The 25,338-nt window shown below is 43.6% G+C and overlaps 1 protein-coding gene across 1 annotated transcript in view; it reads left to right on the forward strand.

Moving 5' to 3' along the window:
• The window catches only part of SPTB (spectrin beta, erythrocytic), a 140,844-nt gene that overhangs the window by 72,041 nt on the left and 43,465 nt on the right, over nt 1–25,338 (forward strand). Inside the window, exons 14-24 of the mRNA XM_073638915.1 lie at nt 699–1,569; nt 1,713–1,850; nt 5,416–6,172; nt 7,202–7,404; nt 8,160–8,250; nt 9,024–9,170; nt 21,542–21,805; nt 22,431–22,643; nt 22,997–23,086; nt 24,172–24,450; nt 25,041–25,171. Coding sequence (XP_073495016.1) covers nt 699–1,569; nt 1,713–1,850; nt 5,416–6,172; nt 7,202–7,404; nt 8,160–8,250; nt 9,024–9,170; nt 21,542–21,805; nt 22,431–22,643; nt 22,997–23,086; nt 24,172–24,450; nt 25,041–25,171 — 3,184 coding nt within the window. The remainder of the gene's footprint in view (nt 1–698; nt 1,570–1,712; nt 1,851–5,415; nt 6,173–7,201; nt 7,405–8,159; nt 8,251–9,023; nt 9,171–21,541; nt 21,806–22,430; nt 22,644–22,996; nt 23,087–24,171; nt 24,451–25,040; nt 25,172–25,338) is intronic.

Genomic DNA, 25,338 nt, shown 5'->3' on the forward strand with positions numbered 1-25,338 from the left:
ATATAGTGAATTTCTTGGGTCGGCGTTGACCCCATACATGTTACTAAGTTACAAACTCTTATAAGAAACGTGGCTTTCCCAAAATTGCAAAAATTAGCATATTTTTAAAGATAGAAATCTGACAAAAAAATAGTATGAATGCGTCAAAAACGTGTTGTTTTGCAGCAATTTTCCGAAACCATGGCAAAGACATTACATTTATACTGTGATTATGTTAAAAGAATATAGTAAAAAAAATCTAAAATGCTCTATGTACTGTCCTCCCTTTTGTGCAGCGTCAGCTTTTATCATTTAGTGTCCTCACTTCTTATGTATAGTGCCATCTCTTATAGTGTCCTCTTTTATTATGTATAACTTCTTCCTTTATAATTTAGTGTCCAACTTTATTATGTATAGTGCCATCCCTTAAAATATAATATACTTCCCTATGTATAGCGCTGTTCCTTATCATATAATGTTCTCTCTTATAATGAATAGCATCTACCCTTATCACAGTATTTTCACTTATTATATATTGCAACGTGCCTTATCACATAGTGTCCTCTTTTATTATGTATAATGCCACCCATATCATATGGTGTCTGCCGTTATTTTGCATTGTTTCATCCCTTATAATATAGCGTCTTTACGTGTATTATGCATGTATTGTACCTCTCCCTCAAATTTATATATTAACTTAATGTCGTCATATTTTCTAGGGTACAAACCATGTGATCCACAACTGATTAAAGACAGAGTAAATCACCTTGAGTTGTGTTATCAAGATCTTATTGCATTGTCGGCACATCGGAAAGCTCAGCTTCTGCAGTGTAGGCGCATGTGGAAGTTCTTTGGAGACATGGATGAAATTGAAAGATGGATAAAGGAGAAAGAACAAATTTATACTTCTATGGACTTTGGAAAAGATCTCACCACCATTTCCATCCTACAGAGAAAACATAAGACTTTTGAAGATGAACTCAAAGGCCTTGAATCTAATTTACAGCAAGTCGTCAACGATGGAGAGTTTCTGATTGCCAATAAACATCCAGACACATCTAAGATCCAAGAGCGAATTGACCATGTTTCTGAAGAGTGGGCACAGCTGAAAGATTTAGCAGCTTTCCGCCTGAAAGTGTTACGAGACACGGAAAACTTTTTCCAGTTTCAGGTTGATGCTGATGATCTGGCTGCCAGGATGCAGGATTCATATCGTATCATGCAAACTGATGACATTGGTCATGATGAATATTCCACCAATGTTCTGGTGAAAAAACATAAAGATCTTCTAGATGACATCATGTTGAACAGAAAGGTTTTAGAAGGTCTAAACCAACAACTTCAGACCTTCCCAGAGGACTACAAATCATCGCCTGAGATAGACAGCCGACTTCAAAAACTGAAGGCTCTCTACTCTGATCTGGCATCTCTTGCTGATTTGCGTTCCCAAAAACTTCAGGATACTTTGGCGTATTATACAATTCTTGGAGAAATAGATTCATGTGAAATGTGGATGAATGAGAAGGAAAAGTGGCTGGGAAAGATGGAGATTCCTGAATCCTTGGAGGACATGGGAGTTGTTCAGCATAGGTGATGCCTTATCTTCTTTACAGATTATACTAGAAATAAGATAAAACATATTTATTGGGAAAACTTTGTATATGCTAAATATCTTAAAAGTCCAGAAAGGCATAACAAGTAAACAGCAAATTTGACAATTATTTTTTTTCTAGATTTAATACTCTGGGCCAAGAGATGAATGCATTGGCTTCCCAGATTGAAAGTGTGAATAACGCTTCTGAGGTTCTCTTTGAAAGTGGACATCCCAACAGAATGCACGTGAAGCAAGGCCAAGATCACATGAACGCCAGGTGATACTACTGTAGATTATATTTTTATTTTCCAGTGCTTTTATAACACCAACATCTCCTACATCTCTATGCACAGATTGGTGAAGAAAATGAGAAAATAATATGCAATAAACAGGGATCTCTTAAAAATAATAAAAAAAAATATTTAAGACACAACTACAAGCCAAAGATGATTAAAAACACATACAAAAGCCCATGGCCTAACAATACGGACCATACAACTGTCACAGATGTGTCGGGTGTGACAGACAGTCATTCTGTAGAAGGTCGCTGCGCTTGGCCTTGCAGATACCTTCTTGATCCTTTCACCATCCTTCCCTCTCTAGGACCCAGCGGTGAGCTCCACTTTCTGCTGCTAATTAACACACCCTTACTGGACCTTTAAATAACACCCAGTCTCTCCAGAGAATTGCTGGTGATAGAAGTATATTCCTCTTTTCAGGCCTGGAGTTCTAGCAGTTGGCTAGTTTCTTCTTGGCGTTCCTTTGTGATTGTTGTCGTGATCTCTCTGGTGTCTTCTCAAAGCTAAGTGTATTCCCTTGTCTGTTTCCCTTGTTTGTCTTTAGTTGCAGTGGGGGGCAGACTAGTGCTCACCCCTCCCCCTCCCTACCTAGGGCCTAGCTCCAGGGACAGCCAGGGCTAAGGTATCCTGCTCGGCGATAGGTGAGGAACCTATTTAGGGACGATAGGGGAGACAGAGTGTTGTAAGATCTACCTAGGGGTCTCCACTCTCCCTTTCCCTAGTTGCTGGGCTTCCCCTCATTTTCCCTTCGTCGTACGCTGGGTACTTCCCTTACCTAGCATGACAACAACTCATAATGGCGTTGTGGCCACCCTAATCCACCAGATGCCACAAGTTAATATGAACACACATGTAATAATAGCCTCTATGTTTATAATGCAATGCAGTATAACAGAGACAATACCATGATAAGTACACTCAGGTATATCAATGTGCCAATATATATAGAGGGGTGAAGAAGAAAAATACGCATTATTAAGGTCCAATGTAATACGGCATGGAATAGTCACAAGTGACACATAGCAACAGAAAAATAAAAACATCCAAAATGGATGCACATCCCCTATGAGATAGAACAAGTGAGAGGTACTGTAATGCAGGTGCCGGAATGCAACGCACAGATACACAAGACGAGGACAGTCAGAGATGAATATAAACAGTTTATATATAGATATAACAGGTATTCTGAACAAGGGAATGGCAACAGGGGTAATGAACGGTAATTTGAAATATTAACAAAATACAAAGTCTCTCAAGGTAGTGTGGTGCACCCAATCATGGGAGTCACCACGTCAGTTCTTTAACTCTGTATATGGCCCTAGCGGGGGTCACCGGTTATTCCCGCTAGGGCGAAAGTCTTTTCCGGACAAAGTCAATTAAATCAGGTTTATCTTCTTCTGCCCCAACCGGTACCCTCCCAACCTGAGTACCTAAACCCAACTGGCCCCGGTACCGTGCGTGAACAGTAGAAGTGACGGCCCTGTTCACGTATGCAGCTCCTCTGCTTTCACTGGCGTGACTCTCCTGGCACAGCCCTCTCCCAACTCCTCTCTTCCTGACAGTTGGAGGCAGTCTCTCAAGCTGTGGATAGGGGGGTCCAGACCTCGTCTGTCGGCGGGCGATTTCGGGTTTCGCAAACTCATTCAGCACCGCAAGCAGGTTCCGACTCTCCTCAGTAGGCACAGCACTCGGGGCACATCTGTGAGGGATCCGGAGCTCATCCACCGGTGACCGGCTGTCGCACCTCGCAGGCCTCTGGCTTAGCTCTACCACCCGGGGCTTCTCAGCACATAGGGAGAACGTCTGCTCCTCTCTGCTGCTTGGCACCAAAAAACCCTCAGGCTTGGCGCGCTGGCCTCTTATATCCAGGAATTCCTTCCTGGAAGTCACTTGACTGGGTCCAGCATCTAAATCTGCTCCCCCTTCAACTTCCCTTGTACATTTTGGTTCCGCTTGCTGTGCCTGACCAGCAGATGGCAGCCTCTCTCCATCTTTGAAGCATCCTGTAAGAATTCTCTTAAAGGCTCTCTTGCCTCCATTACAGTATCACATAGCAAAGACAAACAATTATTGTCTATTGCCATAAAAGGCATAAAAAGACAAGAGGCAAAAAAATATATATACAAATGGGTACAATGGAAACCCTACGTGTGTAAAGCTAAGCTCAATGGTGAAAAGTGTGTTCATATAAAACCTGTGCCAGTCATTAGGTAGGACAAGGGACCAGACCCCACGCGTATCGCCACAAATGTGTGGCTTCCTCAGGGGCAATTGTGTGTGTTTACATTAACTTGTGCCATCTGGTGGATTAGGGTGGCCACAACTTCATTATGAGTTGTATGGTCAGTATTGTTAGGCCATGGACTTTTTAAAGTGTTTTTAATCATCTTTGGCTTGTAGTTGTTTGTTAAATAAAATGTGCTATTATTTTTGAGAGATCCCTGTTTATTGCATATTCTTTTCTTCTTTTCTTCACTGGTTTACAATTTATGCAATTGGTTGATCTCCATTCATTTGGCGATGCCCGCCGCCATACATTTCTATTCTATGCACAGATTGTAATCATGGCTCCCACTGGGCTTCTATCCCATTGGTGCGTTTACACGGGTCGACTTCAGGCTGCTAAACGAGCCCCTGATGACTATACACATGTTACTCGGTGCTCTTTTACTAATTATGGGGATAGAACAAGCGCTTCTTCCCATAGCAATGAATTTATTTTTGCTGACATACACAATCCATTCACCCGAGGAACGAAAGTTAGACCATACACAAATATCTAACCCGACCCACCGATACACATGCTTACTCAGCTCGGCATGTGTCCTGTAGAAGAAGAGTTAAGTAGAGGCCCTTTTTTACGGTCAGGATGATTGGCGCTTTTTTTGGAAAGAAAATTTGCTGAAGCATCTGTGGTAGATGTGGGACTAACCTCCTCTGAGAACAAAAAGAATGGGCATATTGGAATTTAACAGCCTGATCAAGTCCCCAAGATATTCTATTGGGGGAGTTACGGGTAGTTGCCATACTTATTAGAAGGTCAGTGAAATATGCAGGTTTGGCTATCATTTTAGGTTCCCTATCCCAGGAACACATGATAGAGCTCTTCTGCTCTTTCAACAACTAGAATATGCCCTGTATGACAAGCTGTGGGTTCAAGGCGTTATGGGTGTAAAGTAGAGTTGGTGCGAATCGGTTCACATGACCCTATCGATCGGCCACATCAGTGGTCTGGGACTGCTCGACGGAATCTGTTAGAACCGCCTCTTTCCTGATGGCATCCATAGCTCTTCTTATGATTAGCTGGTCTGATGCAATGTCACATGATGTTGCTCCAGGCTGGCTAATCAACAGGAGAGCTACAAACGCCATTGGGTTAAAGGTGGTTCTCGGAGCTTCAGTCCAGTGGTCACAGATTAGTGATGTGGCCGATAGATAGAGTTTTGCGAATCAATTCTCACCTAGTCTAGTTGTAGATATCGAAGGCTGCTCCCGTAGAATCCAGAATAAATACATAAAATGTTTTCTTTCGTTTTCATGCAGATGGGCCGAGTTTCAAGAAATGGTGGCCAATAAGAGAAGAGCGGTTGACTCTGCTCTTGGCCTCCACAACTATGGTTTGGAGTGTGACGAAACAAAAACTTGGATTTTGGAGAAGATCAGGGTGGTTGATTCTATCCAGGACCTCGGGGATGATCTCACAGCAGTCATGTCAATCCAGAGGAAACTCTATGGTATTGAGAGAGATCTTGGAGCTATTGAAGCCAAACTCGTAAAACTACAAGAAGAAGCAAGACAACTGGCGGATGAAAATCCCGAGCACGCTCAGGACGTTTATGACAAACTGATCGTCATCAATAACGTGTGGCAAGACTTGCAGAAGGCTCTGCAAAATCAGGAGGACTCACTTGGGGAAAGCAGCAAGTTGCAGAAATTCTTGGTTGACTTATTTGATTTTGAGACCTGGCTCTATAGAGCACAACAGTCAACAGCATCAGAAGACACCCCCATGACCCTGGCAGAAGCCGAACAGCTCTACCATAACCACCTCGCACTTAAAGATGACATGGAACGTCATGAACCGGATCTCCATGATATTGTGGACACAGGAAAGAGAGTAACAAGCGGACAAACCGACCCTCAGTACCAGCAGCTGGAACAAAGGGTGAAAGATTTAGGGGTTGGATGGAACGACCTGCAGATAATGTGGAACAACAGAGAACATTTCCTCTCTCAGTGCCTTGAATTCCAGAAGATCTTGAAAGACGTGAAACAATCTGAAGCCATTTTAAGCAATCAGGTATTACAAATAAGTGTGAAGACCAAGATATATCTGTATCTAAGAAAACACACCATGCTGCACATTATTAAAGAGTGACTGGCTTTTTAATTTTTATTTAATTAATAAAACACATGAAAATAAGTAACTTTGTAATATATCTTATCAGAGAAATCAACTTCTTTCTCCTCCAGAATTGATCATTCTTTTTAAAAATTCTCAATTCGAGGCTAAAATCTGTATTCAGTGCAGACAGATTTTTACATTACTGAGATAGGAGATGACAGTTGGTGCTCATAAGATTCTGTGTAGAGGGGTGGAGCTTGGGGCAGAGCTTCTCCTCCCCTCTGCATAGAATCTTATCAGTACCAACTGTCATCTCTTATCTGAGTAATGTAACATTCTGCCTTCACTGAATACAGATTTTACCTGGGAATTGAGAATTTTGAAAAAGCCTTTTCAATTCAATTAACCCTTTCGATCGATATTGATGTCCATCGGTATTAAACAGAATCTGTCATCGGGTTTTACTATGTAATCTGAGAGCAGCATGACTTAGTGGCTGAGACCCTGATTCCAGTGATGTGTCACTTGCTGGGCTGCTTGCTGTCATTTTGATACAATCACAGTTTTCTCTGCTGCAGATCTAGCAGTTCTATGAATGCTGAGCTGTATATAACCCCGCCCACACACCTGACCGGCCGCTTTCTGTGTACACTGGGCATAGGCAGAAAGCTGCTAATCAGTGGTGGGGCGGGGTTACACAGAGCAGCAGGACTAGATGGCATGAGACACCTAGTCCTGTAGTCATAGTCTCCTGCTGATAAAACACTGTTTTTATTGAAACAGCAAATCACAGAACAGCTAGCGACACATCGCTGGAATCAGTGCCTCAGCCCCTACATCATGTTGCTCTCAGATTACATGGCAAAATTCCCTTTAAAGTCCCAGAAAAACCTTATCTTCCCAGTGAGATTCCCAGATCAACTCTTGTGACTAAATCAGTAAGGATCTTAGATAATATTATAATGATTATCTTTCAATTCCTAGGAATACACCCTCTCTCACACTGAACTGCCAAGCACTTTGCAAGCATCACAAAACAGATTAAAGAAGCATGAAGACTTCTTGAGCACCATGGAAAATAATGAAGAAAAGATTATCGGAACAATAAATAATGCAGCAAAATTAGATCAAGACCAGAACATTTTTGCTGATAAAGCTTTGGAAAAAGCAGGTTCACTGCGTGACAGGTAATCCTGGAGAGCATTGAGTTTGGTTGTATTTTGTAAGAAGTCTTATTTTGTTGCATCCACTTTTGTATTAGTGTTATGAAGAGAAAGACAATTTAAAGGGGTTGTCCCTTTGGGACAATTTATTTTACCTAATTGCATGTATTTAGAGCTAAAAATAATTTTTGCAATTGTTTTTCATTAAAAATTTTGCACCAATTGCCTTTTACAAACTCTTTGTTTTTCTGCACATACAACTTTGAAGGGGTCATAATTCTGCTGAGAATTAGACCGATAAAATAGTTAAAAACTCAGAAAAAGCTCACTGACAGTTTCTCAGACAACTCATTCTGCAGCCTGCAATAGACAGGGCGACACAGCGGCAATAGAAGGCAAACGGTTCAAAATCTTTAATAAAACCCAGTTGCAAAAATGATTTTTGGTCCAAAATACATGCATTTAAGTAAGAAAAAAAATTATACTAGAAGTTGGACATCCCCTTTAAGTACTTTAAGATCCTTTTAGAAATTCCCGTATGGAATTGACTTTGAAGCCAATCAATTTTCCCAATATTTATCACCTCTCTGCGACAGGTGACACAAGTCTGATCACTTGTGGGGGGGGGGGGGGGGGTCATTATTTTGAGGTTGGGATGAAATAGAGTCTGTCTCTGTTAATATTATTTTATTAAATATACTATAAAAATGCCATATAAAAAAACTATTGAGCATGAATTACCTTTGCTGAATGATGAATTATGTGTTTTATCCCTTCAGGTATGCTGTGAATGTGGATAAGGCAAAAGGGGTATCAACTCTGTTAAAGGATCACGTTGATCTCCAGGATTTTGTAGAAAACTGTGATGAGGTAATAATTATTTTTTTTAAATTCTTTTTAAAGGGAATCTGTCAGTAGGATGAATCCTCCTAAGCCGACTATATGGGCATGTAGGTCATAGGAAGCTGAATAAAATGACACCTTGATATCTGCAATCCGATGTCTTATTCCAGAGAAATCCACGTTTCTCTTAATATGTAAATGAGCTGTTAAGATCTATGGGCCGGACATAGATCTCCCTGAGAATCTGCCTCCAGGGATTATTTTAAATGAAAGGGGACATTACCAGTGTGAGACATGTAATGACTGACAGTCTGCTCTCCTGATCTACATGTCTCACACTGGTAACTCCTCCTTTCATTTATAATAAGCTCTGGAGGCAGATTCTCGGGGAGATCTATGTCCGGCCCATAGATCTTAACAGCTCATTTACATATTAAGAAAAACTTGGATTTCTCTGGAATAAAATATCGGATTGCAGATATCAAGGTATCATTTTATTCAGCTTCCCATGACCTACATGCCCATATAGACGGCTTAGGAGGGTCGATCCTACTGACAGATTCCCTTTAAACATTGGGAATTTGGAAATATTTTATGATTTCCAGCCAAAGTTGTAACATGCATGAAAGCAAAATGTCTCCAGACCTAATAATGATTGAACAAAACTGTAGAGGCCAGGGGATGACTTTATGGTCTACGGGTATAAAAAGCTTTTAATCAGAAGAAGGCCATGAAGATCTATCATGTATCTTACAATGTCTATATGCCATGTCTATTTACCTATTAGATATTTTTTATAGTTTACCTTGTGGATCAATGAAAAATTGCTGACTGCCCAAGACACATCATATGAGGAAGCTCGCAATCTGCACAGCAAATGGTTAAAACATCAAGCATTTAAGGCTGAAATTGATTCTAACAAGGACAGGCTGCAGAAGATTGACACGGTAAAAGCTTCAAGTGTTTCTCTAAGGCGAGGGTCACACGAGCGTATTTTCTCTCATCCGAGAAAATCAGTCCGATTATGCAAATCACACTGATCAGAGTATGATCACAGTGTGATTCAATTTTTTTGGATAAGGAGAAGATGGAAAATAAAAATTCCTCCATCTTCTCTATTCTATCAGTGTGTGAAAATATGACTGCACTCTGATGTCATCAGAGCGCAGTCCGATTTTTTTTCTCATTCACTTGCACGGTCGAGTGCGATCTAAATATCAGACTCTGCCTGAAGAAAAAATTGGAAATGTGCACAGCACCATAGCATAACATTGGTCCGAGCACAGTCTGATGTTTTTTGGATCACACTTGGACCAAAAATACAGTCATCTGCACGAGCCCTATCCATAATCTCTTTGGCTATAATCCCATGTCCAGTACTTATTTCCATTTTTGAATCCGGTTTGGCAATGACAAAAATAGAAAAAAAAATGATCCAGTATGGGATCCATTCTTGTGAATGGGGCTGGAAATGTCCTAAATTGTCTTCCGTTTGACTGTAATCCATTGTTTAGCTGAATCAAAAAAATGTAGACTGCACAACTTTTTCTGTATTCCCAAAAAAGCGGATAGCAACTGGATTAACTTTTCTTTTTTTTATCATTGGAGACGATGGGAAACAGATTGTAGCGGACAGTCATCTGTTATGTGATCAGTTAACGGATCCATTTTTTAAGCACCGCACATGCCCAGAACACTAGAGGTGCTCAGAGACACATGTTTTTAAGCACCGCACATGCCCAGAACACTAGAGGTGCTCAGAGACACATGTTTTTAAGCACCGCACATGCCCAGAACACTAGAGGTGCTCAGAGACACATGTTTTTAAGCACTGCACATGCCCAGAACACTAGAGATGCTCAGAGACACATGTTTTTAAGCACTGCACATGCCCAGAACACTAGAGGTGCTCAGAGACACATGTTTTTAAGCGCTGCACATGCCCAGAACACTAGAGGTGCTCAGAGACACATGTTTTTAAGCACTGCACATGCCCAGAACACTAGAGGTGCTCAGAGACACATGTTTTTAAGCAGTGCACATGCCCAGAACACTAGAGCTGCTCAGAGACACATGTTTTTAAGCATTGCACATGCCCAGAACACTAGAGGTGCTCAGAGACACATGTTTTTAAGCACTGCACATGCCCAGAACACTAGAGGTGCTCAGAGACACATGTTTTTAAGCACTGCACATGCCCAGAACACTAGAGGTGCTCAGAGACACATGTTTTTAAGCACTGCACATGCCCAGAACACTAGAGCTGCTCAGAGACACATGTTTTTAAGCACTGCACATGCCCAGAACACGAGAGGTGCTCAGAGACACATGTTTTTAAGCACTGCACATGCCCAGAACACTAGAGGTGCTCAGAGACACATGTTTTTAAGCACTGCACATGCCCAGAACACGAGAGGTGCTCAGAGACACATGTTTTTAAGCACTGCACATGCCCAGAACACTAGAGGTGCTCAGAGACACATGTTTTTAAGCACTGCACATGCCCAGAACACTAGAGGTGCTCAGAGACACATGTTTTTAAGCAGTGCACATGCCCAGAATACTAGAGCTGCTCAGAGACACATGTTTTTAAGCATTGCACATGCCCAGAACACTAGAGGTGCTCAGAGACACATGTTTTTAAGCACTGCACATGCCCAGAACACTAGAGGTGCTCAGAGACACATGTTTTTAAGCACTGCACATGCCCAGAACACTAGAGGTGCTCAGAGACACATGTTTTTAAGCACTGCACATGCCCAGAACACTAGAGCTGCTCAGAGACACATGTTTTTAAGCACTGCACATGCCCAGAACACGAGAGGTGCTCAGAGACACATGTTTTTAAGCACTGCATATGCCCAGAACACTAGAGGTGCTCAGAGACACATGTTTTTAAGCACTGCACATGCCCAGAACACTAGAGGTGCTCAGAGACACATGTTTTTAAGCAGTGCACATGCCCAGAACACTAGAGCTGCTCAGAGACACATGTTTTTAAGCAGTGCACATGCCCAGAACACTAGAGCTGCTCAGAGACACATGTTTTTAAGCATTGCACATGCCCAGAACACTAGAGGTGCTCAGAGACACATGTTTTTAAGCACTGCACATGCCCAGAACACGAGAGGTGCTCAGAGACACATGTTTTTAAGCACTGCACATGCCCAGAACACTAGAGGTGCTCAGAGACACATGTTTTTAAGCACTGCACATGCCCAGAACACTAGAGGTGCTCAGAGACACATGTTTTTAAGCAGTGCACATGCCCAGAACACTAGAGCTGCTCAGAGACACATGTTTTTAAGCATTGCACATGCCCAGAACACTAGAGGTGCTCAGAGACACATGTTTTTAAGCACTGCACATGCCCAGAACACTAGAGGTGCTCAGAGACACATGTTTTTAAGCACTGCACATGCCCAGAACACTAGAGGTGCTCAGAGACACATGTTTTTAAGCACTGCACATGCCCAGAACACTAGAGCTGCTCAGAGACACATGTTTTTAAGCACTGCACATGCCCAGAACACGAGAGGTGCTCAGAGACACATGTTTTTAAGCACTGCACATGCCCAGAACACTAGAGGTGCTCAGAGACACATGTTTTTAAGCACTGCACATGCCCAGAACACTAGAGGTGCTCAGAGACACATGTTTTTAAGCAGTGCACATGCCCAGAACACTAGAGCTGCTCAGAGACACATGTTTTTAAGCAGTGCACATGCCCAGAACACTAGAGCTGCTCAGAGACACATGTTTTTAAGCATTGCACATGCCCAGAACACTAGAGGTGCTCAGAGACACATGTTTTTAAGCAGTGCACATGCCCAGAACACTAGAGCTGCTCAGAGACACATGTTTTTAAGCATTGCACATGCCCAGAACACTAGAGGTGCTCAGAGACACATGTTTTTAAGCAGTGCACATGCCCAGAACACTAGAGGTGCTCAGAGACACATGTTTTTAAGCACTGCACATGCCCAGAACACTAGAGGTGCTCAGAGACACATGTTTTTAAGCACTGCACATGCCCAGAACACTAGAGGTGCTCAGAGACACATGTTTTTAAGCACTGCACATGCCCAGAACACTAGAGGTGCTCAGAGACACATGTTTTTAAGCACTGCACATGCCCAGAACACTAGAGGTGCTCAGAGACACATGTTTTTAAGCACTGCACATGCCCAGAACACTAGAGCTGCTCAGAGACACATGTTTTTAAGCACTGCACATGCCCAGAACACTAGAGGTGCTCAGAGACACATGTTTTTAAGCACTGCACATGCCCAGAACACTAGAGGTGCTCAGAGACACATGTTTTTAAGCACTGCACATGCCCAGAACACGAGAGGTGCTCAGAGACACATGTTTTTAAGCACTGCACATGCCCAGAACACTAGAGGTGCTCAGAGACACATGTTTTTAAGCACTGCACATGCCCAGAACACTAGAGGTGCTCAGAGACACATGTTTTTAAGCACTGCACATGCCCAGAACACGAGAGGTGCTCAGAGACACATGTTTTTAAGCACTGCACATGCCCAGAACACTAGAGGTGCTCAGAGACACATGTTTTTAAGCACTGCACATGCCCAGAACACTAGAGGTGCTCAGAGACACATGTTTTTAAGCAGTGCACATGCCCAGAACACTAGAGCTGCTCAGAGACACATGTTTTTAAGCACTGCACATGCCCAGAACACTAGAGCTGCTCAGAGACACATGTTTTTAAGCATTGCACATGCCCAGAACACTAGAGGTGCTCAGAGACACATGTTTTTAAGCAGTGCACATGCCCAGAACACTAGAGGTGCTCAGAGACACATGTTTTTAAGCACTGCACATGCCCAGAACACTAGAGGTGCTCAGAGACACATGTTTTTAAGCACTGCACATGCCCAGAACACTAGAGGTGCTCAGAGACACATGTTTTTAAGCACTGCACATGCCCAGAACACTAGAGGTGCTCAGAGACACATGTTTTTAAGCACTGCACATGCCCAGAACACTAGAGGTGCTCAGAGACACGTATTTTTAAGCACCGCACATGCCCAGAACACTAGAGCTGCTCAGAGACACATGTTTTTAAGCACCGCACATGCCCAGAACACTAGAGGTGCTCAGAGACACATGTTTTTAAGCACTGCACATGCCCAGAACACTAGAGGTGCTCAGAGACACATGGTTTTAAGCACTGCACATGCCCAGAACACGAGAGGTGCTCAGAGACACATGTTTTTAAGCACTGCACATGCCCAGAACACTAGAGGTGCTCAGAGACACATGTTTTTAAGCACTGCACATGCCCAGAACACTAGAGGTGCTCAGAGACACATGTTTTTAAGCACTGCACATGCCCAGAACACTAGAGGTGCTCAGAGACACATGTTTTTAAGCACTGCACATGCCCAGAACACTAGAGGTGCTCAGAGACACATGTTTTTAAGCACTGCACATGCCCAGAACACTAGAGGTGATCAGAGACACATGTTTTTAAGCACTGTGTAATGGGTCTGGGAGGCGGAACCTCTGAGCTACTATACAAGGGGGCGGTCCTTGTAAGGGAGCGGGTGGCGACCAGGGAAGGCGGGCTTGGCAGTCACAGCAGGTGACCGGGACAGTCTCTGGGTGAACGGACAGGAGGTCACGGCAAGTGACCGGGGCAGTCTCTGGATGAACGGGCAGGAGGTCACGGCAAGTGACCGGGGCAGTCTCTGGATGAACGGGCAGGAGGTCACGGCAAGTGACCGGGGCAGTCTCTGGATGAACGGGCAGGAGGTCACGGCAAGTGACCGGGGCAGTCTCTGGGTAAAGGGTAGGTACGACCTGTGATGGCAGAGCCTCCAGGTAGGCTAGCAGGCAGATGGTAGATGTGTGCTCCCAGGTGAGCAAGCGAGAGTCTCTGGAATGGCAGGTGGTCACAGCACGTGATGGCGGAGCCTCCAGGTAGGCAAGCAGGCAGGTAACAGGTGTGCGCTCCCAGGTGAGCGGGCAGGAGTCTCTGGAATGGCAGGTGGTCACAGCACGTGACAGCGGAGCCTCCAAGTAGGCTAGCAAGCAGGTAGCAGATGTGCGCTCCCAGGTGAGCGGGCAAGCTGGTCCATAGACAGACTGACAGGAGTTGGGGGGCAGACCGTCGGACCTCAGGCTAGCGGGCAGGTAGCAGAAGAGCGCTCCCAGGTGAGCGGGCAAGCTGGTCCTTAGACAGACTGACAGGAGTCGGTAGGCAGACCGTCGGACCTCAGGCTAGCAGGCAGGTAAGCGGAATATCAGGCAGGAATCAGACAGCAACTGGCAGGAATCTGGCAGGTAACTGGCAACGGGACCTGAGGGCTGAAGCAGAGTAGTGAACAGTGCAACAACATTGCTCGGGCACCTCCATTTTGGAGGAGGTGCCTTATATATGGTGAAGTCCTCCGGCCATTGGCCGGGGACTCCTTAGGACGGCGCGCGCGGCCCCTTTAAGAGGGAGGGAGCGCGCGCGCGCCCTAAGCACAGTGGCCGGGAAGGAGCGCGCGCTGCCAGCAGAGCGGGAGGAGGACGCCGGGCTCGGAGCAGAGGGGTGAGGGGAACAGCGTCCCTGCCTAGCAGGGGGCAGGGACGCCGGCGCTACACACTGCACATGCCCAGAACACTAGAGCTGCTCAGAGACACATGTTTTTAAGCACTGCACATACCCAGAACACTAGAGCTGCTCAGAGACACATGTTTTTAAGCACTGCACATGCCGAGAACACTAGAGGTGCTCAGAGACACATGTTTTTAAGCACTGCACATGCCCAGAACACGAGAGGTGCTCAGAGACACATGTTTTTAAGCACTGCACATGCCCAGAACACGAGAGGTGCTCAGACACACATGTTTTTAAGCACTGCACATGCCCAGAACACTAGAGGTGCTCAGAGACACATGTTTTTAAGCACTGCACATGCCCAGAACACTAGAGGTGCTCAGAGACACATGTTTTTAAGCACTGCACATGCCCAGAACACTAGAGCTGCTCAGAGACACATGTTTTTAAGCATTGCACATGCCCAGAACACTAGAGGTGCTCAGAGACACATGTTTTTAAGCAGTGCACATGCCCAGAACACTAGAGGTGCTCAGAGACACATGTTTTTAAGCACTGCACATGCCCAGAACACTAGAGGTGCTCAGAGACACATGTTTTTAAGCACTGCACATGCCCAGAACACTAGAGGTGCTCAGAGACACATGTTTTTAAGCACTGCACATGCCCAGAACACTAGAGCTGCTCAGAGACACATGTTTTTAAGCACTGCACATGCCCAGAACACTAGAGGTGCTCAGAGACACATGTTTTTAAGCACTGCACATGCCCAGAACACTAGAGGTGCTCAGAGACACATGTTTTTAAGCGCTGCACATGCCCAGAACACGAGAGGTGCTCAGAGACACATGTTTTTAAGCACTGCACATGCCCAGAACACTAGAGGTGCTCAGAGACACATGTTTTTAAGCACTGCACATGCCCAGAACACTAGAGGTGCTCAGAGACACATCCAGTAAAAGCAGATCAATTATTAATGGAACAAAAACGGATGCAAAATAAATTCGGAATGGCGGAACGGAGGCCAAATTGTACATCCACTTTTGCTCTATTTATAACAAAGCTGTATATATATATTTTTATACTACTGGATCTGTTACAAACGGTTAACAACTGGACACAAGGCCTAATTGTGTGCAGATACATGGCTGATTCAACATTTGAATACAAAATAATTTTGCCCATTCTCTCAGAATGTCTGGTAGCCCTCTGTAAAAAGGAGAGACCTGTCAGACTCACCAACTCTCCTGGAGACCCCTGAAAAAGGGGAGACCTCTATGATTCCTAGAAGAGTTGCCAAATCTACAGGGTCACTCCACTCCCATCTCTCTTTGCAGAGAAATGGTTGACGCTATTCATGTAGAATACAAAATCATACTTTCCAGGAGGCTGTTAGAACCTTCCTCTTAGTTTTTTTCCTTTGCTGGTCACATGACCTTGTTGGCCTATTTAATCCTGCTCCGCCCTTCTGGCTTTGCTGGACTTCATTGTATAACTACTTTCTAGCTAGCCTGTGCTCTGTATCTAACTCTGTTAGTTTGCTTGGTCTATGGACCTCTATGTTCTATATATTTTGTTTGTTCGTCTGTCTGCTACTATTTCTGTTAGGAGGTGTCCCATTTTCCTCCCAGTCCTTAGTACTTGTAGGGATTCCTTCCCCACATCTATAGGTCTCCGTACAGACTAGCTTAGGACTTTAGCAGGTCTGATCGCAGGATCAGGTCCCCTGTTACATCGTAGGGATTCAGCTGAGTTCTATCGTAGGGACAGATCTCCTCTCTTTCCTTAGCTCTGGTAGCAGAACATAACAGTAAGTCAAGCCTGCAAATTCTCTAAGGAAAGATTTTTCTGTTCCATCATGGTGTCGGTTCAGGATTTGGCTCATCGCCTGCAGGGACTCTCTCTGGAGGTGGCCGAGCTCCGTCAGCACGTGAGTAACTGTCCTGGAGCACATTTCTTGGAGCCTAAGGTATGTTTGCCGGATTTATTTTTTGGTGAACACCGAGAATTTTTTTCATTTAAAAATGCTTGCTTATTGTATTTTCGTTTGAGACCCAAGTCCTCTGGGGATGAATCCCAGCGCATAGGGTTCATAATGTCACTTTTGCGCAAAGAGCCTCAGGAGTGGGCCTTTTCTTTGCAACCTAGTGATACATGCTTCAGATCAGTGGATAGTTTTTTTTCTGCTTTGGGGCTATTATATGATGATCCTGACCGTGTCGCATCAGCTGAGACTGAGTTGAGACGTTTGAAACAGGGATCAGGTAATGTGGAAAAATATTGTACTCATTTCCGTCGATGGTCTACTCAAACAGGGTGGAACGATTCTTCTCTGAAAAGTCTATTTCTTGCTGGGCTCAATGAAAGGGTTAAAGACCTGCTAATTGCTTATCCTACACCTGAAGATTTGCAACAGGCTATGCAATTAGCTATACGGGTGGATAGGAGACTGCGTGCAAGGGTTAATGAGAGCAAATCCTCTGCTATGTCAGTTTCTGGTTATGAGAATGTGTGTACTAACAGTGGTGAACCGATGGAGATTGGATCGGTGGCACCTCGCTCTCAAGAAAAAGACCGTCGATTTTCTGAAGGCTTGTGTTTCTATTGCGGAAAATCTGGTCATTTGATTAAAGGCTGTGAGCTTCGTATGAAGAAAGAAAAAAAAATGGTCAGTCATGCCCGTATTGCCTGTTTAAATTCCAAGGGTGTATTTTTAGCTGCTTCCACGATTGCTTATGAAAAATTAATGGAATTTCGGGTGTTTGTTGATTGTGGGTCTACTCTGAATGTAATTGATGGGGGATTCTTGGAAAGACTCAATTTAAAACCCGAACCTTTATCATCCCCCATTGCTGTGGTTTCTGTGGATGGTTCCCCTTTGAAGAATATTACTCTCAAGGTCTGTGAATTTCCTCTCACTATTAATGGTGTTCACCATGAGAAATTGGATTTGGTAGTTTTGAATAACTTGCCTTCTCCAGTAATATTGGGTTTGCCCTGGTTAAAATTTCACAATCCTGTACTGGATTGGTCTACCAGTGAAATTAAATCCTGGAGCCATAAATGTTATGACAAGTGTTGTAACGGGCGTATTGCAGCTTTGGATATGGGAGAATTGCCTGTTCCTATTCAGGATTTTTGGAGAGTTTTTTCTGAGAAGGAATCGCAGGTTTTGCCTCCCCATAGAGACTATGATTGTTCTATTGAATTTGTCCCTGGAGCGACTCTTCCTAAAAGTCGTTTATTTAACCTTACTATTCCTGAGAGGAAGGCTTTGGAGGAATACATACAGACAAGTTTGGCCGCCGGTCACATTAGGCCCTCTAAGTCTCCTGTGGCGGTTGGATTTTTTTTTGTAAAAAAAAAGGACGGCGGTTTACGTCCTTGTCTGGATTTTCGTGAGATTAACAAAATTACTGTACGCAATCCTTACCCACTGCCATTGATTCCTGATCTGTTTAACCAGTTAATGGGGGCCAAGTGGTTCTCTAAAATTGACCTTAAGGGGGCATACAATCTGTTGCGCATGAAGGAGGGTGACGAATGGAAGACTGCTTTTAACACTCCTGTGGGTCATTTTGAGAACCTGGTTATGCCTTTTGGTCTTACTAATGCTCCTGCATTTTTTCAGAATCTTATTAATGACATCCTTAGACCTTTGATCGGCAAAAATGTGGTTGTGTATTTGGATGACATTTTGATTTATTCGCCGGATCTGGAGTCTCATTGGCGGAGCGTACGTGAGGTATTACAGTTATTAATGGACAATTCGCTTTTTGCTAAGCTGGAGAAATGTGAGTTCGCTGCACAGAGAATTAGTTTTTTGGGTTACATTATCTCCAGCGAAGGTTTTGAGATGGACCCGGTTAAGGTTCAGGCTGTGCAGGAATGGCCTAGGCCTATTGGTTTGAAATCGATACAGAGGTTTTTGGGTTTCGCCAATTATTACAGAAAATTCATAAAAAAAATTTCTAGTATTGTCAAACCTCTGACCGATCTCACCAGGAAAGGTGCTGATGCGGTTCAGTGGTCTTCTGAGGCCATTGAAGCTTTTGTGTATCTCAAGGAGAGGTTCACCTCTGCTCCCATCCTTATGCAGCCTGATGTGACTAAGCCGTTTTTGGTTGAGGTTGATGCTTCCTCTGTGGGGGTTGGCGCAGTATTGTCTCAGGATAACGGGGATGGATTACATCCCTGTGCCTTTTTTTCAAAAAAATTTTCGGAGACTGAACTGAATTACGATATTGGTAATCGGGAATTATTGGCTATTAAACTCGCATTTGAACATTGGCGCCACTTCTTGGAAGGTGCGGAATTTCCCGTTCAGGTTCTTACGGATCATAAAAATCTGATATATCTTGATGCTGCCAAGCGCCTGAATGCCCGTCAGGCTAGGTGGGCACTGTTTTTCTCGCGGTTTAATTTCTCCGTTACTTACATCCCTGGTACTAAGAATGTTAAGGCGGATGCCTTGTCTCGCAGTTTTTCTCCCATAGTCGGTGCTGAGAAAGAGGAGAACATTTTACAAGAAGGTGTTGTGATAGCTGCTTTGGACTCCGTTTTGGAAGATGAGATTCTTAAAGCACAGGAGAATGCCCCATCTAACACTCCTCATGGGAGGTTGTTTGTGCCTGGGACCTTTAGGAGAGATTTGTTTGTTGAGTGTCACGAATCTCGGTTGGCAGGTCATCCCGGAATCTCTGAGACCAAGAGACTGGTGGGTCGCAGTTTTTGGTGGCCTGGATGGCAGAAGGAAGTCATTAAGTGGGTGCGTCAATGTACTATATGTGCTAGATCTAAGTCCTCACATACTCCTGCTGCGGGGTTGCTTTGTCCTTTGGAGGTTCCCAGTGCTCCTTGGACACATTTGGCTATGGACTTTATAACTGACCTTCCCCCCTCTGAGGGTTTTACTGTCATCTGGGTGGTCGTGGACCGTTTTAGCAAGATGTGTCACTTGGTTCCCTTCGTCAAACTGCCCTGCGCTAAAACTCTCGCTAAGGCCTTTGTCAAGGAAATTGTCAGACTTCATGGCGTTCCTACTGACATTGTTTCTGATAGGGGTCCTCAGTTCGTGGCTCGTTTTTGGCGTGCCTTTTGTGACAGGTTGGGAGTTCATTTGTCGTTCTCGTCCGGATATCATCCTGAATCTAATGGCCAGACAGAAAGGAAAAACCAGGATGTTGAGCAGTTCTTGCGTTGTTTTGTGGCAGACAATCAAGAGGGGTGGTCTGAGTTTCTGCCACTTGCTGAATTTGCTCTGAACAATCATACATCTTCTTCTGCTGGTTGTTCGCCTTTTTTTTGTTGTTCTGGGAGACATCCGTCGTTTGGGTCGTTCTCCAAGTTGGGATCTGCCGTGCCTGAGGAGGAGAATTTTTCCGGTGATTTGGAGAGAGTTTGGACGGATGTGCGTGGTAATCTTCAGGAGGCCAACAGAAAATCTAAAGACTACTTTGATAGGAAACGACAGGAGGTTTTGTTCGCTGTTGGTGACATGGTCTGGTTGTCCTCTAGGAATCTGCGGTTGAGGATTCCTTCTAAGAAATTGGGTCCCAAGTTTGTAGGGCCCTTTAAGGTGCTTCAGGTTGTCAACCAATCTGCTGTTAGGTTGGAGGTTCCTACCTCCTGGAGAATTAATCCGGTATTTCATGTCTCTCTGTTAAAAAAAGCTGTTGTGTCGGATGGTGACGCCTCTGCCTCTGTTCCTCCGGTGGTGGAGGACGGGGAATATGAAATTTCTCGCATCCTTAACTCTAGACGGTATAGAGGTAGTTTGCAGTATCTTGTGGCCTGGAAAGGTTTCGGACCCGAGGATAACTCTTGGGTGAGGTCAGATGATGTTTCCGCGTCCAGACTTATCAGAGCGTTTCACAGGAGATTTCCTGATAAGCCTGGTCCTAGGGGATCCGGAGGAACCTCTTAGAAGGGGGGGTACTGTTAGAACCTTGCTCTTAGGTTTTTTCCTTTGCTGGTCACATGACCTTGTTGGCCTATTTAATCCTGCTCCGCCCTTCTGGCTTTGCTGGACTTCATTGTATAACTACTTTCTAGCTAGCCTGTGCTCTGTATCTAACTCTGTTAGTTTGCTTGGTCTACGGACCTCTATGTTCTATATATTTTGTTTGTTCGTCTGTCTGCTACTATTTCTGTTAGGAGGTGTCCCATTTTCCTCCCAGTCCTTAGTACTAGTAGGGATTCCTTCCCCACATCTATAGGTCTCCGTACAGACTAGCTTAGGACTTTAGCAGGTCTGATCGCAGGATCAGGTCCCCTGTTACATCGTAGGGATTCAGCTGAGTTCTATCGTAGGGACAGATCTCCTCTCTTTCCTTAGCTCTGGTAGCAGAACATAACAGAGGCTCCTGGTAAAAAGGGAGACGCCCACAGACCCAATAACTCTCCTGGAACATCCAGAAGCCTCCTACAAAAAGGGGACATCTTCCTGAAGCCTGGCAGAGTTGGCAATTGTCACGGGTGCCACCTGAAAGATTTCTTGCGCAAGGCACATGGATACTCAATCATTAGTTGGAGGACCAGCATAAAAATTAAAATTCAGGGGCAAAAAACAAGGCATGTCCTGAAAAAAAAGGGATTATGGAGAGATGCTTTCATTTTGATTCACTTTGCAAATTGTTCATTTCGACCCTCAACCCAGAATTCATTTGGAATTACCAAGTTTATTCAGGGTCTGAGGGTCAAAATGAGCAATTTAATTGATGTTTCTTTCCTTTTTTTTTCCAGAAAGGACAGCAGTTGGCACAGGAAAAACCGCAGTTTGAACCAACAGTGTCTGAGAAGCTGAGCGCTCTACACGAGCAGTGGAATGAGCTGGAGACCACCACTCTCCAGAAGGAGCAGACTCTCTTTGACGCCCATCGTTCTGAGCTCTACGAACAAAGATTTGCAGACATAGCTACCTGGATAAATTGTATAGAGATGCAGGTGGCATCAGATGACTATGGAAAAGACTTGACAAGTGTTAACATTCTTCTGAACAATCACAAGGTGAGCGAGCAGCTGTCTGCTGAGCCTTCCATATGGTAGATATAATGAAATAGCTGCTGTCTCTGAGTCATAGTTTGTCTTGAAGAGTCAATTAATCCTTATCTAGATCTAAGTCCAGGCTCACACAACCGTTTTTCTCTCATCCAAGAAAATCGGTTCGATTATGCTAATCATGCTCTGATCAGAGGGAGATCGGAGTGTGATTCGTTTTTATCAGAGATGGAGGAAAAAAGGTTTCTCCACCTTCTACATTCAGTCTGTTTGTGAAAATCAGACCGCGTTCTGATTTCATACAACATTTTCCATTCCATCCAAGGTAAAAATCGGGCATATGCTTGACCTCATTGAATAATGTGGGGATGAGTGCTATTCGTCAAAACAGTGGATATCACTCGTCCAAGTTATATGGTCGTCTGCATGAACCCTTAGTGTTTGTCTCTTAGTGTTTCTCAGAATATTTGCAATTTTTGTCATATATGGTGAATCAGTCACAAAATGTCCCACCATGCCATAGTATAATTTCTTAAGGGGTTGCCCATAGCTGCTCTTTGAGACAATTGTTAAATCTTGCTGTCAATTCTTAAGTAAGGATTAAAGTCCTCATATTTTCATGATTTACCTACAGAGAATTGAAGATCAAATTGACCAGAAGACAATAGAAATGGATGAAGTCCTTCCAGATGCACCATCACTTGCGGAAGACAGGAGCCTTGGGGAAAAGGAGCAAAACATCAAAGTTCGCTTTTCGCAACTTCAAGAGCCAATTCATGAAAGGAAGAGAAGACTCCAATCGTCAAAGCAGGTTCACCAGCTGCATCGGGACTTGGCAGATGAAATTGTAAGTGCTGAGGTTTCGGAGTAGATAAAGTTCAGTTGCACGATGATTAGGAACATAAGATGATGAGAAGAAACTCTGAACTCCTTCCGATCGCTTATGTCAAGCAGCAGGATTGCTCCTTGTGAGATCGGCAGTGATGGTCGCCCATACCAGGAGGACACTCCTTGAGCTCGCATTCTTCAGTTTTGCAGGAATAAACTTTTATGTAATAGCAACAATAAGCACTCAAACTTTGTAATATTTCTGCTATGTGATGGTCCTGATCTATTTGTTCTCAGGTTATTTTAAGTTATCTTCTAAGTAAAAGAAATATGATGAAATAACACTCATTGTACATTGTCATCTACTTGCAGCTCTGGGTTCAGGAAAGAATGCCTCTTGCAGAATCGAAGGATTATGGCAATAACCTTCAAAAGGGTCAGATGCTTCTGAAAAAGAATCAGGTAATGATGTCTTAAGTTGGCCATAAACATATGGTAGAAGATGGCCTGGCGACTATTCAGGAGTCCGCTCTCTTTCCCTTGAACTCCCCATATACAAGAAAATCGTCTCACTTCAGGGAATGGTGGAGAAAGGTTTTTGGCAGTGGCTCATCTCCCGGAGAACAAAAGGCTTGGGTTTAAAGTTCAACCTGTCCTACCCTTATCTCCCCAACATAATCTTTCGGGGATAGTCAAAAGACCCCCATACCTTTTAGACTGACAACCAAACCCACCAATGTCGGCTGGTCCAATCAACTTTAGTCTATGAGGCCATAGGAGTGGATTCACACGTTGTATCTCTGATGCATTTTTTTACCTTGTTTTCAGATGTCGTGGCAAAACTGCACCATGTTTGCCACAAATTTGGAAAACCGTGGCAAGAAAAAAATGTATTTATTGCAAGAAATATTGTTATTTGGGGTGGCTGGACCTTAATGTCTCATAAGGAAAAATTCAGATGAAGGATTTTTGAAGCTGAAAAATTTCATTCTGATTTTATAGAAAATCCATGGTAGAAATCCAAGGCTGACCCTCGGATTTCTGCCGTGGTTTTATAGTTTTCATTGTCATGGACACAATTGGCCTTATTCAGTGGGACTTACCTAGACTTATCTTGAGTGGAACGGTAACACAAGTGTGCAGTAACTTGTGTTAGCTGCAAACCCATGCGCTCATTGGCCCTGACATCCAAACAAATTTTGTCCAATTTGATGAAATTTTGATGAAATGGTTTGATGAAAACTATTTCACCCATATTGGCCCCAAATCATGAAGACATGAGCAATAATTTGGCAGCATTAGAAGCAGTTTTAAGCCAGAAAACTGTTGAAAACTGTCTGATGAATCGGGGCCATTCTGATGGAATTTGTGGCAGATGTTTGGTGCAAAATCCATAACTAAAATCCAAATGTTTCTGCCACGTCTGGCTCTGTTGATGAAGAACACTATATTACTATAATAATGCATTTTTTACAGATAACATATATACACTGTGTGTGTGTATGTGTATATATATATATTTTATTATTTTATTTATTTTTTTAAAGACATTGCAGAAAGAAATAGCAGGTCATGGTCCAAGAGTCGATGATGTTATGAGAAGAGCAGAGGCTATGGAAGGTGAACCTGATGTTGACCCTGAAGCTATTAAGAAGCAACATCATTCACTGCAAGATCAATGGGATCGATTGCAGACGGCAACAATAAATCGTCAGAAAGCCCTTAACCAGGCGAATGAGGCCCAGCAGTATTACATGGATGCCATTGAAGCGGAGGCTTGGATTGATGAACAGCAGCTGTATTTAATGGGTGATGACAAGCCAAAGGTACACTTTTAATATATACCACAAAGAAAGAAAAATATAATGATCAGATATTCATTTTTATTACTTCTTGAGGATTCTATTTTTTTTTCTTACATTAATCTTTAACTGAACTTAAGATTTGAGAGTCCTCAGTGGTTGATACCTTTTAATGGTAACTGAAAAGAAAGTAACAAATTGCAAACTTTCAAGACTTTTAGGGTCTTTTCATCAGGCATGGAATTCTTGTGCTTTCGGGTCCTGCTGCTCTGTGTAACCCCGCCCCCGCCACTGATTGGCTGCTTTCAGTCAGTGTACCAAGAAAGCAGCCAATCAGTGGTGTGGGCGGGGTTATACACAGCTCAGTATTCTGAGCTCTGCTACATCTGTAGCAGAGAAAACTGTGATTGTATCAAAAAGGCAGCAAGGATGAGGCTTCCGAAAGTAGAGAAAAACTGATGTCCTCTTGATGCTATTGACTTCTGTAGGCCACATCTTGTGCCCTTTTAGTCCTATGGTCTAAGGATTGATAGCGTAAATTAAAAAATGAAGAGAAAAACATCATATATGTCACTTTTCCATGTAGCCACCGTCCTCTTCTCCTCTTTCTATAGGATGAAGAAAGTGTAGTTCTGATGTTGAAGAAACATCTGATTTTGCAGCACGGAGTGGAACAGTTTGGAAAAAATATTAAAGACTTGGCTGAGCAATCTCAGAAACTCCTGGCATTAGAGCATCCTGATAGGTATGTACAGTAGGACTATAAGTACAGTTAGGCATATTAGGAAGTTTCTTGGAATAAATAACACTCCCGAACCACACTTTTTTATTTTGGGTGGGATATGACGAGATTACGTTAAGTTGCACTTGGCTTCTCTTTGATTGAATTTTATTGACTTTTGAATCGTGTGT

Source organism: Phyllobates terribilis, unplaced genomic scaffold (assembly GCF_046119375.1).
Source record: "Phyllobates terribilis strain yellow unplaced genomic scaffold, ASM4611937v1 Scaffold_7__3_contigs__length_470593459, whole genome shotgun sequence".
NCBI lineage: Eukaryota > Metazoa > Chordata > Amphibia > Anura > Dendrobatidae > Phyllobates > Phyllobates terribilis.